Source organism: Trichomycterus rosablanca, chromosome 25 (genome assembly GCF_030014385.1).
Source record: "Trichomycterus rosablanca isolate fTriRos1 chromosome 25, fTriRos1.hap1, whole genome shotgun sequence".
NCBI classification, from domain to species: domain Eukaryota; kingdom Metazoa; phylum Chordata; class Actinopteri; order Siluriformes; family Trichomycteridae; genus Trichomycterus; species Trichomycterus rosablanca.
The window spans coordinates 6,278,555-6,294,064 of NC_086012.1; the positions used below are offsets into that span (position 1 = coordinate 6,278,555).

Here is a 15,510-nt window from a genome sequence, read left to right on the forward strand (position 1 = left end):
TGTTTAAATGAAACCCAAATTGTCACCTCGTGCTAGGAGGAAATGAGTATTAACTGTCAGACATGATACAAGAACCTCTAAAAAGAGGTCTGTCAAAAATTAAAAGCTGCTAAGACAAAGATGATCCTGTCCACAGTCAAGCAAACTTTATATTGCAATGAGTATTGGGCTTTTTTTTTTTTTTAATCCAAGCCACTCAGGTGGTGCAGCGGTAAAATACGCTAGCACACCAAAGCTGGGACTTCGAATACATCGTACTGAATCTCAGGTCTGTCATCCGGCTGGGTAGGGACTCCTCATAACTGATGCAATTACGACCTCTGCTGGCTGATTGATGGCGTCTGCCATCTGTCAGAGTAGAGGAATAATGCGATCAGGGTGTGGCTCTCCGTGCCCAAGGCTGATCCGCATATGAACTTGCCTCGTGCAGGTGAAAAGATGCAGTCGGCTACTGTACACGTGCCGGAGGGGGCGTGTGTCCGTTCGCTCTCTTCAATCGGGGCAGGGGTGAGCACCAGTAGAGAGGATAACGCAATTGGGTAAAAGTTGGACACGCATTTAAAAAAAAAAAATCCCAAGACGGCCATGTCATTACACTTGTCTTCTACAAGTGTATGTAAACTTTTGGCTTCAGTTGTATGAATGATCGAATAAGACATTGGTGTTTGAGGTATACATTGTGTATATTGCACTTTCTTTGGATTTTGTTGGTCAGTATGTTGATTAAATGTTTATTATTTTTATATTGACCTCAGTCCCCATTTTTTCATACTGATATCATCGAATACAATAAAATACTGGTCATAATCTGTCCTGGTATCCCTAAGATGCCATCAGACACAAGTGCATACCAGCCGACCGATTCTCAATTTCTCTCGTCGCTGGGCCCAACTCGTACTGCTTCATTTATTTTACTGTTCATGGGAATGTCAATGACAAACAATTATACACCTCCGTACAAAAAAACGAGCCCTTATCTAAAAAAAAAAACACAATACAATATAAACAACACACTATCATGATGTTACATAATGTCATTCAGACAGGCGACTGCCCGGTGCTACACGTTTCCCTGCTGTTAATTTCAGGTTAAATACACAAGTCTTCAAGTTCATTTTGCATTTTTATAGTCCTAAGAAGTCCTTTTTTCTTCTGTTGTCCATGTCTTGCTTCACTTCGTTGCTTACGTGGCGCTCTTTGGGAGTGGTCGAGTAAGCTCGGAAGTTGGAAGGCATGCCGTGGAGCCCTCACCACAGAGGGCTTTTTGGTCCTAATTATCCACAATGAACCAAAGTGCAGAGCCTAAATCACTCCGAATGGGAACCAACCCGGCTTGGTTTGCGGCGCAGCTGGAGTGGAATGGTCCTGATGCCAAGGGGGGGTCGTAGGAAGGCATGGAGCTGAAAGCAGATGTCATAGGTCAGGAGAATAGCTGAAAAGCAGGTGGTTTGTCTTAACCGTCCGGTACTTTGTCCTCTCTTCTCCTGCTTGAGTTTCTTCTCAGCTGATGTTGGGTTTCAGATAATGAAAGGCACCTGAGACAGAAAAAAAGATTCTTAGCAAGTTTTACAGTTGGAATTTGGGACATTTATAGGTTAGCATGACTGGTAATGCTTTGTTGTTGTTGTTCGTTTTGTAGACGTTGAAGAGTTTTGGTAGGATTGATATTTCAGACACTTGTGTTTGGTTCCTAGCTTTTACTTAACTGCATTCCTGGTTTGATTTGTAAGTAAAATTTAGATTAACACTTATGCATTTGGCCAGACGCTTTAATTTAAAGAATCAGGGGTTAAGGACTTGCTCTGGGGCCCAGAGGTGGCAGCTTGGTGCTGGTGCGTCTTGACCTTCTTAAAATATTTTAGTAAAATAACCACCACTGCCAGAAATAAGGAGCTCACATTGGTCGTAATTCAGCTTTCAATTCTAAATGACTCAAATTTGCAGACAGCGTTTCTTTCCCTTCTGTTTAAATGTGTAAGTCTTTCCAGTTACCCCTTCCTACCAGTAAAGTACCCAGTAAAAGTCCACTTATGAAGGACGTTTAAGTACCAAATCAGCTTTATAATACATGGCAGCCTGAATTTAAAGCTATTATGTTATGATTTGGGAAAGTCACCTTTGGCAGGCTGCTGAAGCCACAGTAGGGTAGATGAAGGATACCGTATGTGTGTATGTGTGTGATGATAATAACAGAAGACTGATCGGCGCTACAATAAGTACAGTTCCACCCTCCAATCTTTGGAGGACGACCAACAATCAATAAGAGTGCAGGATCTGACCTCTGACTGAAACACATGGTTTTAATAGGGAGCTGCCACAGGCTATTTTGCTCCTGCGAAGGCCCTTCGCGACCCCCTCCCAATGCACACACGGACACACGCAGATTCATCCCATTCCTTAATACGACACACACCGACACACAATCATCAGCTCCTCAGATCAAACAGATACACTATCCGACAAAGCACCAATATCACTATACGCCCATGAATACAAAACGATTCGCAATATAGCCTGTACGGCCACGGCAAATTAATGATTTCAAGATGGCGTCAGATGGGGCATTCGACGTGTGCTCCGTACCATTCTACCCTCTCAGTGAATCTGTCAAACATACTTTGCGATGGCTGCGCCTTTCATTTCAGCTTTCCCGTGTGTCCGCGTACATGTGTGTGTAATGAGCAACCGACTGCTCCTTTCATTCCAGAGGGGGGGTGTATGTAATGAGCGATATCTTCATTACCCTGGAGGTCATTTCATGGCTAGGTTACATGCTCCTGAGGTTGACTAGCACGCTCATCACATGGGGTCTTGAAAGGTCACGCTTACTGGGTTGTGACCTGTGATGGCGTCTACCTGTTGCTTTTTCGAAAGAGCCTATTAGAGTCATAATTGCTGGCCATTCAGGTTCAAGTGCAATTGGAGAATAATTCTCCAGACTGATGAAAATGGGGATTGGTTGTGAGGGTTGATTCAATAAGGTTGATTCATTAATTCATGATTCGAATATTCGATCAGGCTCTATCACACTACACTATGAGCAAAAGCATGGAATCAAGAGTCCACGAAACCATAACAAAGTTAGTGAGTTGCTTCTTCTCTCGCAATGACACTTTGGAGAATCTGGCTGTTGTTAAGGAAAGCACTAGGTCAGCAAGCCAGCTACTCAATCCACCAACTAGCTGATGTGCAGTCACGATCCCAATGATTCTCTCTCAGTTAACTAAACTAAAAAGGTAGGAAAAGAGAGAGAACCTGGCTGCAGTTAATGAGAGAGCAATAGGTCAGCAAGCCAGCTACTCAATCCACCAACTAGCTGATGTGCAGTCACGATCCCAGTGATTCTATTACGGAAAATTAAACTAAGTCATGAAGCGAGAGAGATTTATAAGCAGTCGCTTCAAACAACCTAGGCTTGATATCTTAGCTACCTTAGCTATTGATTTGTTATGCAATTTTAATTAATAATAAAAAGGACATTCTCTGTAAACTGCCTTATGATGTTATAATTAAAATATAGGTTAATAAACTATAGTTTACAAAAACCCTAAAGTCAACGAGTTGACGCTTCTCTCGCGAGGACACTTTTAAGAATCTGGCTGTTGTTAAGGAAAGCACTAGGTCAGCAAGCCAGCTACTCAGTTCACCAACTAGCTGATGTGCAGTCACAATCCTAATGATTCTCTCTCAGGAAACTAAACTAAAAAGGTAGGAAGCGAGAGAGAACCTGGCTGCAGTTAATGAGAGAGCACTGGGTCAGCAAGCCAGCTACTCAGTCCACCAACTAGCTGATGCTTAGTCACAATCCTAATGATTCTCTCTCACTAAACTAAACTAAAAAGGTAGGAAGCGAGAGAGATCCTGGCTGCAGTTAATGAGAGAGCACTCGGTCAGCAAGCCAGCTACTCAGTCCACCAACTAGCTGACGTGCAGTCACAATCCTAATGATTCTTTCTTAGGAAGCGAGAGATATTTATAAGCAGTTAGTTCAATTAACCGATTCTAGAGAAGGGCTAGGTATGTTAGCTACTTTAGCTATTGATCTGCTATACATTTTAATAGATTAAATTGACGTAAGACTTGTTTTAAGAAAATATAGGTTGATAAACTATAGTTTGTAAGAATCTATTACATTAATTTGCCCTGGTTTCAGTTTCCTACTCATGTTACCCAATAATACAAGTATAATATGGCATCCTTAATTTAAATCACTCTCTCTCACTCACTCTTACTCTCTCTCACACACACAAACACACCATTGAACAGTATTGCTATTCACCTTACTTTGCCCGTACTGGCCGTACTGGTAAGGTGCCATGTGGTCTACGCTGTAGGCTGGCGAGCTGTAGCTGGGTGGGCAATAGGACTGAGAGTTGGGCAGGGAGGGCATGCTGGCCAGCCCGGACAGAGGCTCCAGTCTTTGTGACGAGTGGCAGCTGGCAGCCATGCCGGCGCTGGGCTCCAGAGGACCGGTGAGAGGAGAGAGGGAGAAGTCTCCCTGGGGCTGGTGAGGCACGCCGCCTGCATTTAAGAGACCCATCACCTGAAAGAGATGAAAGAGAAAGGTTATTGATTTGAGAGAAAATGTCCATCCTACAGATGAATAATAAATAATAAACTCTTTGAATATTGATAACATGTTCACAGTCAAGCAAGCTTTATATCGACATGGGCTAAGAGGCTGCTAAGACCGCCCCTGTCCACTGCGGTCAAGTTTTTGGACTGCCAATTTTGGAACCTGGGCTTCTTCGGATGCCTTTTAGTCGAAGACAATGTAAAGTTCTCTTGGTATGTTCCAGCAGCTTCTAATTTATGTCCCTTACAAGTGGATGTAAACCATTGACTTTACTGTATATATACACCGATCAGCCATAACATTAAAACCCCCTCCTTGTTTCTACACCATATAGAAGCACTTTGTAGTTCTACGATTACTGACTGTAGTCCATCTGTTCCCTTTCGTGCTGTTCTTCAATGGTCAGGACCCTCCCAGGACCACTACAGAGCAGGTATTATTTGGGTTGTGGATCATTCTCAGCACTGCAGTAACACTGACATGGTGGTGGTGTGTTAGTGTGTGTCGTGCTGGTATGAGTGGATCAGACACAGCAATGCTGATGGAGTTTCTAAACACCTCACTGTCACTGCTGGACTGAGAATAGTCCACCAACCGGAAATATCAGGCCTACAGCACCCCATGGGCAGCGTCCTGTGACCACTGATGAAGGTCTAGATGACCAACTCGAACAGCAGCAATAGATGAGCGATCGTCTCTGACTTTACATCTACAAGGTGGACCGACTAGGTAGGAGTGTCTAATAGAGTGGACAGTGAGTGGACACGGCATTTTAAAACTCCACAGCACGACACACACTAACACACCACCATCGTGTCATTGTCACTACAGTGCTGAGAATGATCCACCACCTAAATAAAACCTGCTCTGTGGTGGTCCAGTAGGGGTCCTGACCATTGAAGAACAGGGTGAATGCAGGCTAAAAAGGTATGTAGAGAAACAGATGGACTACAGTCAGTAATTGTAGAACTACAAAGTGCTCCTATGTAGTAAGTGGAGCTGATAAAATGGACAGTGAGTGCAGAAACAAGGAGGTGGTTTTAATGTTATGGCTGATCAGTGTATTTTAAAAGTGTTTGACGTCCAGTACAACTAAGTTTGGACTTAACCGATTTGACCTAATAAAGAGTCCAAAATCTTAATTAACTTAAAAATGGTAAAGTGGTGGACAGAGACTTGGTCCAAAAATGTTAAAGTATCCCATTAAAACATCCACTAACCTCACATTTCATCAAAAACATGGATCTATAAATGAAACCATAACCACAACCACAATGTGTAAAACATTTAGAGGATATTAGTAAATCATCTCCATATTTAATTCAGCCATTATGCCGAGTGTTAGCGAGATTCGCTAATCTGAGACGTTAACTGTGGCATCGGTGCCAGAGGGCCCTCTTCTGCCAGCACCGAGAGGCCGAGCCCAGCCCGGCTCTGACGGAGGTTCCCCCTCTCGCTCCGCTAATCATTAATGAAAAGCAGCCTGGGCAGAGCTGAGATCACCGGCACACACTCGCTCTCGGCCCATAAGACTCTGATTATTCTCCATCCAAGCGCACACATGGTCCTGTTTAAATAATTTCCCATATGAGAGAGAAAGAGGCTGAGAGCGGTCGAGCTAAGGAGTTGTGTTTCTCTGCCCGGCTAAGATTTTCCCTAAAAAAAAAATCGATCCTCTGTGCATGTTTGAGTGTGCATACAGAGACGAAAATTTCAGGAGGGGGGCTAGAAGAGGGGAGAGAGTAAAGAAAGGATAGATTTGTGGCCCGCGTTCAGCAGAAAGGCTCGTCGAATTAAACTGAGCGTGTCCGACAGAGACAGACGGACTGGGTGTGTGGGGGTGAGAGAAATTTTAGAAAGTGTGTGTGTGTTTGTGTATGTGTATGTGTGTGTAGACTATATGTCTACTTGAATGACTGCATGTATTTAAGAGTTTTACAACTTCTGTGAAGGGTCATGAAATCTCTCCAGTGATTCATCTTGAACAGCTGGATGAGCACACACATGTTGAACCAGTGAGACGGACCGAGAGAGGAAGAGAGATTCCAAAAAAAATAAATAAATAAAGAAGAATTTTGACAGGGACAATTTGCTGGCCACCTGTTTCTTTAGATGAAAGGGTCACTGCAAAGCTAAGAACAATTTTCTGGGGGATCAAGTGTCCAAAATGAAGCAGGGTGACAATGCCTTCATATACAGGACATGAGTGGTCACACAGATACATGTGGATGCTTTCAGAGTGGATCTGACGGTTATTCCACGCAAATGCAGATTCGTCTCATGTTCGCACTTTGATGACGTTTTACCGCACCAACACTTCTTACTGCTACCTGTGCTAAATTTGCTTTCAGTGTTAATAAGGACCACTGATACTGGAATGTCTATGTGTGTGTGTGTAGGTTAAGGTTGGGGGTGTAATTGCATTAGGACCCATAGTATTAAGAAACCCATGGCATTTATGGGAGCTAACAGCTTTACTGGACTCCTTATAACTAAATGATTTTATCAGGCGTTCTTTATAAGTATAAAATCATTTCAAACCAACCATATGCAATCTTAACCCTGTTAAACACTGGCATAGTCCTGCTGGTATAGGGACGGGCCTTTCCCAAGTATGAGCACAAAGTTAGAAGCAGGTAATTTTTACTATTTTATTTATGCATTTTCTCCCATTTTCTCCCTATTTAGCGTAGTCAATTTGTCTTCCGCTGCTGGGGGATCCCTGATTGCAGTCGAGGTGGGTATATTGCTGCTCGCACCTCCTCCGACCTGCATGCAGCCCTTTTTCACCTCTGCATGGGCGCCTCTCTATCTACCAATCAGGATCCTTACACAGCATTTGAAGACAATTATGCCTGCTAGATGGCGCCCAGCCGACAGGTGGCAACGCCGAGTTTCAAACCGAGGAGTTTAGAATCTCTGCGCTAATGTGCTAGCAGAACATCCCGCTGCGCCACCTGGGCAATAGAAGCAGGTAAATTATTTCATTTATTGTATTATTTGATCATGTGACTGAGATATGTCCCTATTAAAAATTCTCTGCCTCCTCAGTGACCTCTATGATAGTTAGGCAGAGCTGCAAACGAGCAACACTATTGGTGGTGAGCTTTTTAGGGCAGTCGTAGACTAGTGGTTAAGGCACTGGACTAGTAAGAAGATGGTCACTGGTTCAGATCCCACCACTGCAAGGTTGCCACTGTTGGGCCCTTGAGCAAGGCCCCTAGCGCTCACTTGCTTAGATTGTATGTCGCTCTGGATAAAAGCGTCTGCTAAATGTCGAAAATGTAAACGTAAACGTAACTCATTTTATACACCTGTTAGGAATGGGTGTGTTAGGCGCCCAGGTGGCGCAGGAGTTCTCAGTTCAAAACTCGCCTTTGCTAGATGGCTTGGCAGTGCCTGCAGCAGAGACGTTTCTGCTAGGGCAGGATGACCGGACTATGTGGGTGGGGTCGGATAGAGAGGCGCCTGTGCAAAATGCACGGGTGAAAAAGGGTTCCACGGGTCAGAGGAGGCATGAGCAGCAATATACCCACCTCGACTGCAATCAGGGATCCCCCAGCAGCAAATTGACTACGCTAAATTGGGAGAAAATGCTTAAATAAAATAGAAAAAATGGGTGTGGCTATAACACCTAGACTTAATAATTAAGAAGGCCAATTAGTGTACCACCAAAGCCATAATGTGCTATAAAAATTAAAAAAGCTACAATGCAAAATTAACACAGCTGCGTTAAAAGCAAGCCAGTGAGAAAGAGCAGGTTTTAAAACTGTGATTCCCACTAGGAGGCCACACACACACACACTTGCCCACTGACAGAAGGTAATTTACAGGTTTCTGGTCAGAGGGATCCGAGCTGTGTGTGAGGAGCATGGTGATGTGTTATGCTTTACAAATGGAAACCACATGGAGGTTAAAGAGCCTCATTCACCTAGCGGTGGGGGGGATATCTGTCTACACGTGAAGTGAACGCTCAGACACACACTCCCAAGAGCACACGCAGTTCACTGACAGAAAGCTTCCACATCACATTTGAGTCTGCATACACTGATCAGCCATAACATTAAAACCACCTCTTTGTTTCTACACTCACTGTCCATTTTATCAGCCCCACTTACCATATAGAAGCACTTTGTGGTTCTACAATTACTGGTCAGGACCCGGACAGGACCACTACAGAGCAGGTATTATATTTGGGTGGTGGATCATTCTCAGCACTGCACTGACACTGACATGGTGGTGGTGTGTTAGTGTGTGTTGTGCTGGTATGAGTGGATCAGACACAACAGCGCTGCTGGAGTTTTTAAATACCGTGTCCACTCACTGTCCACTCCTACCTAGTTGGTCCACCTTGTAGATGTAAAGTCAGAGACGATCGCTCATCTATTGCTGCTGTTTGAGTTGGTCATCTTCTAGACCTTCATCAGTGCTCACAGGACGCTGCCCATGGGGCGCTGTTGGCTGGATGTTTTTGGTTGGTGGACTATTCTCAGTCCAGCAGGGACAGTGAGGTGTTTAGAAACTCCATCCACTCATACCAGCACAACACACACTAACACACCACCACCATGTCAGTGTCACTGCAGTGCTGAGAATGATCCACCCCCCAAATAATACCTGCTCTGTAGTGGTCCTGGGAGAGTCCTGACCATTGAAGAACAGCATGAAAGTGGACTAACAAAGCATGCAGAGAAACAGATGGACTACAGGCAGTAATTGTAGAACTACAAAGTGCTTCTACATGGTAAATGGAGCTGATAAAATAGACAGTAAGTGTAGAAACAAGGCTGATCAGTGTATACTGTCAAAGCAATTGAAGGTTAAAGGGTCAAACACTGGCAACCTGGCAGTGGTGGGGCTTTCGATTACTAGTCCGGTACCTTAACCGCCCTGTAGTTGTAGGAAATGGACTTAACTGTCAAATACTTCATAATATTCATTATATTCAGTCACCATTGTAAGTAACTTTGAAAAAAGGTTCCTGGTATATACACTATATGGCCAGAAGTTTGTGGACACAGTTCAGGTGTTTCCGCAACACTTCTTCCATGAGGTAAAAAAAACGTTTACCTCATGGGTACAACTTCCTACAGTTGTGGAAAGCCTTACCAGACTAGAGTAGGTTGTGACATCTGTAAAGTGGGGGCCAAAACTATATGGTATGAGCGGATCAGGCACAGCAGCACTGCTGGAGTTTTTAAATACCGTGTCCACTCACTGTCCACTCTATTAGACACTCCTACCTAGTTGTTCCACCTTGTAGAGTAAAGTCAGAGACGATCGCTCATCTATTGCTGCTGTTTGAGTTGGTCATATTCTAGACCCAGCATCATGTTCTATGCCCATGGTTTTGAAAAGGAATTGCCAACAAACTTATAGCTGTGTCCACATACTTTTGTCCATTTGCTATAATACTATAAAAATTATAACCTAAACAGATGTCAGATCTACGACGCAGATTTCCCAATGACAAAACAGATTTTGAGTTACGATAAAGACTATTTGTGTTGAATCTGTAACTATTAAATTTACTTTATCAATAAAAATACAATTCTTCAATGCGATTCCAACCGTGTGTGGATCAGCATACCTTAAACCCCTTGATAAATCCATAAATGAAACAATTAAGCAAGAAAGTAAGTCATTAGCATAAATTACACAGCAGATTATGAAGGATAAATTCTCTCATTCCAATCAATTAAGAGTCTGGAACATTCTGTAATTAGAATCACAGACACAGGATACTGCCCTGCTCGCGACAACCAACGACGTTTGCTCTCCAGGGGCAACAGAAGGCCACTGATCAGTTCTGGCCTAGGTCAAACCCACACTCACACACACACACACACTAATGGCAATTCCATATCCTGTGTGAATGTGACAGGCACCAACTTCAGAAGCTCCGAGAAGAGTAATGGACGTTTAATAGCTTGTGAGCGTCAGTAAATCTCCAAAGTCTTCACGCTCACACTTTCCGTGGCAAAACTCTTCAATTCGTACGAATGTTAGTCACAAAACTTCAAAAACGTTGACAGTAGATCAAACAAAACGTTCCATCACAGAGAGTCTTTTGTATCATTGCATATGACGAGTATATTTTTGGATGCTTTCTGTCACAATGTTCCCTCAAGGGCTAGAATATTTTGGGCGCAAACAGAATCACATGCAACGTTTTTAACAAACCCCCCCACCAAACATCCCATGGTATGTCTTTAGTCCTTCTTAATAGTAGAAATTAAACAATTATGTCACTGTCTGGGTCATGCAGAGATAGAAGGCATGTCACAATAATCAAGGCAGAAGCATAAACAAGAAGCTTTATGACTTATCAGTCTAAGGGCATTCTGAGGAGTCTAGCTGGCTTCTCAGTATAGACACAATATAGGTCATATTTTATTTAAACTCTAAGACTTGGCTTTCCCATATGCTTCTAAACAATTTGTGTTTGTTTTATTACAGAAGAGTCTGTGGCCCTTGATTGGGTATTTTTATTCCATCTGGCCACCAACAAGAAAAGTTTAAATAGCCCTAATTTAGCCCTAGGTCTGCATATACATACACCGATCAGCCATAACATTAAAACCACCTCCTTGTCTCTACACTTACTGTCCATTTTATCAGCTCCACTTACCATATAGAAGCACTTTGCAGTTTTACAATTACTGATTGTAGTCCATCTGTTTCTCTGCATATTTTTTTTATACTTTTTTTACTTGGTTTCACCCTGTTCTTCGATGGTCAGGACCCCCACAGGACCACCACAGAGTAGGTATTATTTAGGTGGTGGATCATTCTCAGCACTGTAGTGACACTGACATGGTGGTGGTGTGTTAGTGTGTGTTGTGTAAGTCAGAGACGATCGCTCATCTATTGCTGCTGTTTGAGTTGGTCATCTTCTAGACCTTCATCAGTGGAACAGGACGCTGCCCACGGGGCACTATTGGCTGGATATTTTTGGTTGGTGGACTATTCTCAGTCCAGCAGTGACAGCGAGGTGTTTAAAAACTCCAGCAGCGCTGCTGTGTCTTATTCACTCATACCAGCACAACACACACTAACACACCACCACCATGTCAGTGTCGCTGCAGTGCTGAGAATGATCCACCACCCAAATGATACCTGCTCTGTAGTGGTCCAGTGGGGTTCCTGACCATTGAAGAACAGGGTGAAAGCAGTCTAAAAAAGTATGTAGAGAAACAGATGGACTACAGTCAGTAATTGTAGAACTACAAAGTGCTTCTATATGGTAAGCGGAGCTGATAAAATGAACAGTGAGTGTAGAAACGAGGAGGTGGTTTTAATGTAATGTTTATGATGTATCACTACAAGGGCAATTCAGGGAATTTACTTGGACTCTTGTCCTTCTCAATACAGACACAATAAAGGTCATATTTTATTTAAACTCACATGAACCTGTTTAAATCACCAAAACTACCAGACCTGGCTTTCCCATGTGCGTCTAAACAACCTACGAAGAATGCCATGCTTATGGTTGAACAGGAGGCGCTTCCAAGGTGCTTAGCAGCTCATTTTCCGCTTGTTAACACGGACGGGCACGGTGCTCACCGCAGGAGATAGCAGTCGACGACTGTGTAATCACACATAATTGTCTTTTCACTTCTCATTTTCATCACCGGCCCTTCTGCCACACGTTCGCTACTGCCTAACTCTTGTTCCGGCACCCTTCTATCTCACATTCACTTGCTGCTGCTAATACACTATCAGGCAAAGTGATTAAAACAAAACAGGCTTTTTTTTTCTTTTCTTTTTTTTTTTTTTTACAATGTTTGCCTGTAGTACTCAAATTTAGTTTAGGACTTTAGCCCAGCAAAGCTTAGACAGTCACATGGTGAACAATCTGTATAACAGTGTTTCATATTTGGAGGGTTTGCTAACACACTGGAACCAATATAACAGTGCTCATGGGTTCTGATGATCTGGGTTTGAATCTCACCGCCAGTCACCATATGAGAGAAATTTTGCTTGGTCTCCCAGCGTCTTCAGTCTCCAGTTGCCTTCCACATCCAAAACATACAGAAGGTGCAAAGGCTACTCAAATTTGCACCTAGTTATAAGTATATGTGTGAATATGTGGCGTCTTGTTTTGGGTGTTCCTGCCTTTGTGCAGTATTTTCTATTTAAGTCTGAATTTCTAGTATCTATGAATGCAAACTTTTTAACATGCTGCAGTACTCATCAATACCAGGTAACATTCAACAATAGCACAGTGAGAGCTGTACATTTGCTAACCTGTGATGAGAGGCCATTGCTGATGGTAGGGTTGACCGGATTAGAGTGGCTCGATGCAGCAACAAAGCTGTCCGAGTAGCCCGAGAAGCCGTGGCGTCCTGAGGAGAGGCAGTAGGCTGAACCGGCTTCTTGGGTTCCTGGTGCTGTAGCTAGTCCGCTTTGGTGCACTGAAGTAGGGGGAAGAGGCTGGGGCCTGTGCACTGTGCTGGTCTGCTCTGACATTGCTGAAACATTAAGAAGAACAGAAAGTCAAAAACCAATATATTTTTAAAATATTGTTTTATATATGAAAAATATGAATGGTGTTAGAAAAAGGAAGTGTTCAAATAACAATTGATTTTGTTTTCCTTTGATTTTTTATAATTTACAAGATTATAATTTGTAAGAATTAAAATATGGCAACATGAGATTTTCTTAATTTAAAATTATTTTACTTATTATAATATGTACTTATTATTATTAATAATACTAAATAGATCTGCACTATTATTATTAAATAAATTTGTACTATAATTATTATTAATAATAGTTAATAATTAATAATTATTAATTATTGTTATTACTGTTATTTTTATTATTATTTTTATTATTTTTTTATTACTAAATAAATTTGCACTATTATTATATTATTAAATAAATTCGTACAATTATTATTATTATTATTATTATTAATAAATCAATTTGTACTATTATTATTATGAAATACATTCCCACTATTATTATTATTATTATTAAATTATTTTGTACTATTATTATTATTGTTATTATTATTAAATCAATTTGTACTGTTATTATTATTATTAATAAATAAATTCCCACTATTATTATTAAATCAATTTAGACTATGATTATTATTATTAATAAATCAGTTTGTACTATTATTATTATTGCTATTATTATTATTATTATTATTTATTATTTACCTCAAACACAAACTCTTTTATTTAAATTGACTAAAAAATATAATGGAATACATTGCAAGCAATCAAACAAAGGGTTAAGGGCCTTGCATTTCATACTACTCAAACACACCATTAAACTGTGATCAATTTTCTGTGCTGCAATTTGTATTTTCTTTTTTTTTCTTCTTTTCTTTACTTGACTGGTTTTCTTCTATACTGCAAGACACCCTACTTTAAGGAAATGGTCTTTCCAGAGTGTTTCTGTGTGTGTGTGTGTGGAATGGTGTTGCTCCCCACCTGGTGGGATGGATGTGGCAGGGTAGGGACTGTCTGATAACTGATAGGGTTGAAGGCTCGACATGGCTGATGGTGGGAATCCTCCAGGAATTAAGTGATTGAAGGCCATCAGCTGATTGGCTCCTGCCTGTTTTCTCCAACGAGCCCGTCTGTTGCTAAACCACACCTACAGACAAAATAGAATATATATTTAGACGTTTAGGTATGTTTATGATGTGTATGCATGAAACGTGTGTGTATGTGTGGGCACATTAGTATGTGGGGGCTGATGGCTGCGCCTGAGGTACTGATGACCATGTAGATCACGGGTTCAAGCCTCTGATTTGTTAGTGACAGCTTGTACAGCTTAAAAAAGTCTCTAAATGAAGGCTTTTAATAGTTACACTATTTCTACAAGGCGGGGGATGAAGGGGACACAATGTATGTAATTGTTTAAGTGCAGTTGGTGGGGGGGGGGGGGGGCAAAAAAGCTAAAAATACATGTTTGTTTGTGTGTGTGTGTGTGTGTGTGTGTGTGTGTGTGTGTGTTTGTGTGCATCATAAAGTGTTTTTGTTAGACGTCTTTTATTTTAGACGTCAGGCCAGCATGTGCCACCTTCCATAAACATTATTCCACCAAAACATATTTTCTTATTGGGTATATTGATGATGGTGATGGATTACCAGAATCTCCCATGTGTGTGTTATATTGTTTAGGCATTTGCATGCTCATCAAACCATTTAGTGACCCCTAGTGACCTGTCAGTGGGGTACTGTCATTTTAAAAGAGAGCACTCCAATGACCCATCATATGGGTCATGCAATTAGTCAATCTGGCAACAAATAACATAAAATAACTCAAATTAGTGTACCTGCACTCTAGCCTCAGTGAGTTTGGCTCTTTGAGCCAGCTCCTCTCTAGTATAGATGTCGGGGTAATGCGTGCGCTCAAACGCTCTCTCCAGCTCCTCCAGCTGCTCGGCGGTGAACGTCGTCCGACTGCGACGCTGTTTCCTCTTTAGTGGAAGCCCCGGCTCCGAGTCCACATCCGAGCCCTCGTCTGAATGACTTGCTAAAACAAACATTTAACACTCTTGAGAAAGCAAGCACCTCAGTCGTGTCTTTATTTGCAAAACCCTTTAGCCTGAGTAGAAGTATGTTAAATATAAGTACAGATTTGTTAAATATAAAAAAGTCGTCGTCATCATCATTTAGAAATGTTTGTCTTGGATTGGAACATAAAGGGATACTTTGGTGAGAGGTTAATTTATTCAAATGTCAATACATGCTTCTTGTTCAATGTTGGGTAATAGTAGTCATAGTAATGACTTGACATTCATTTTCACATGTCTTCCAGTCCTGAGAAAGGAAATGAAAACTTGCCAAACTTACTTGTAAATCTAAATGTAAGTCAAAATGTATATTTAAAATCATCTCCATACAGTGGTACCTTAAAACTCAACGTCAGTTGGTTCTGGGACTGGCGTCGAGTTTAAAAGGCGTCGA

General features: G+C 41.8%; 1 protein-coding gene across 2 annotated transcripts in view; it reads right to left on the reverse strand.

Moving 5' to 3' along the window:
- Positions 1-753: 753 nt before the first annotated feature.
- pax3a (paired box 3a) overlaps positions 754-15,510 on the reverse strand; it is a 35,640-nt gene continuing 20,883 nt past the window's right edge. Inside the window, exons 5-9 of one of the 2 annotated variants that reach the window (XM_062988056.1) lie at positions 14,877-15,076; positions 14,026-14,191; positions 12,827-13,050; positions 4,285-4,543; positions 754-1,535 (exon numbers count right to left, since the gene is read on the reverse strand). In XM_062988056.1, the coding sequence (XP_062844126.1) occupies positions 1,501-1,535; positions 4,285-4,543; positions 12,827-13,050; positions 14,026-14,191; positions 14,877-15,076 (884 nt within the window). In that variant the 3' untranslated portion in view covers positions 754-1,500. Of the gene's footprint in view, positions 1,536-4,279; positions 4,544-12,826; positions 13,051-14,025; positions 14,192-14,876; positions 15,077-15,510 lie in introns of both variants that reach the window. The other variant, XM_062988057.1, reaches the window with a different exon arrangement.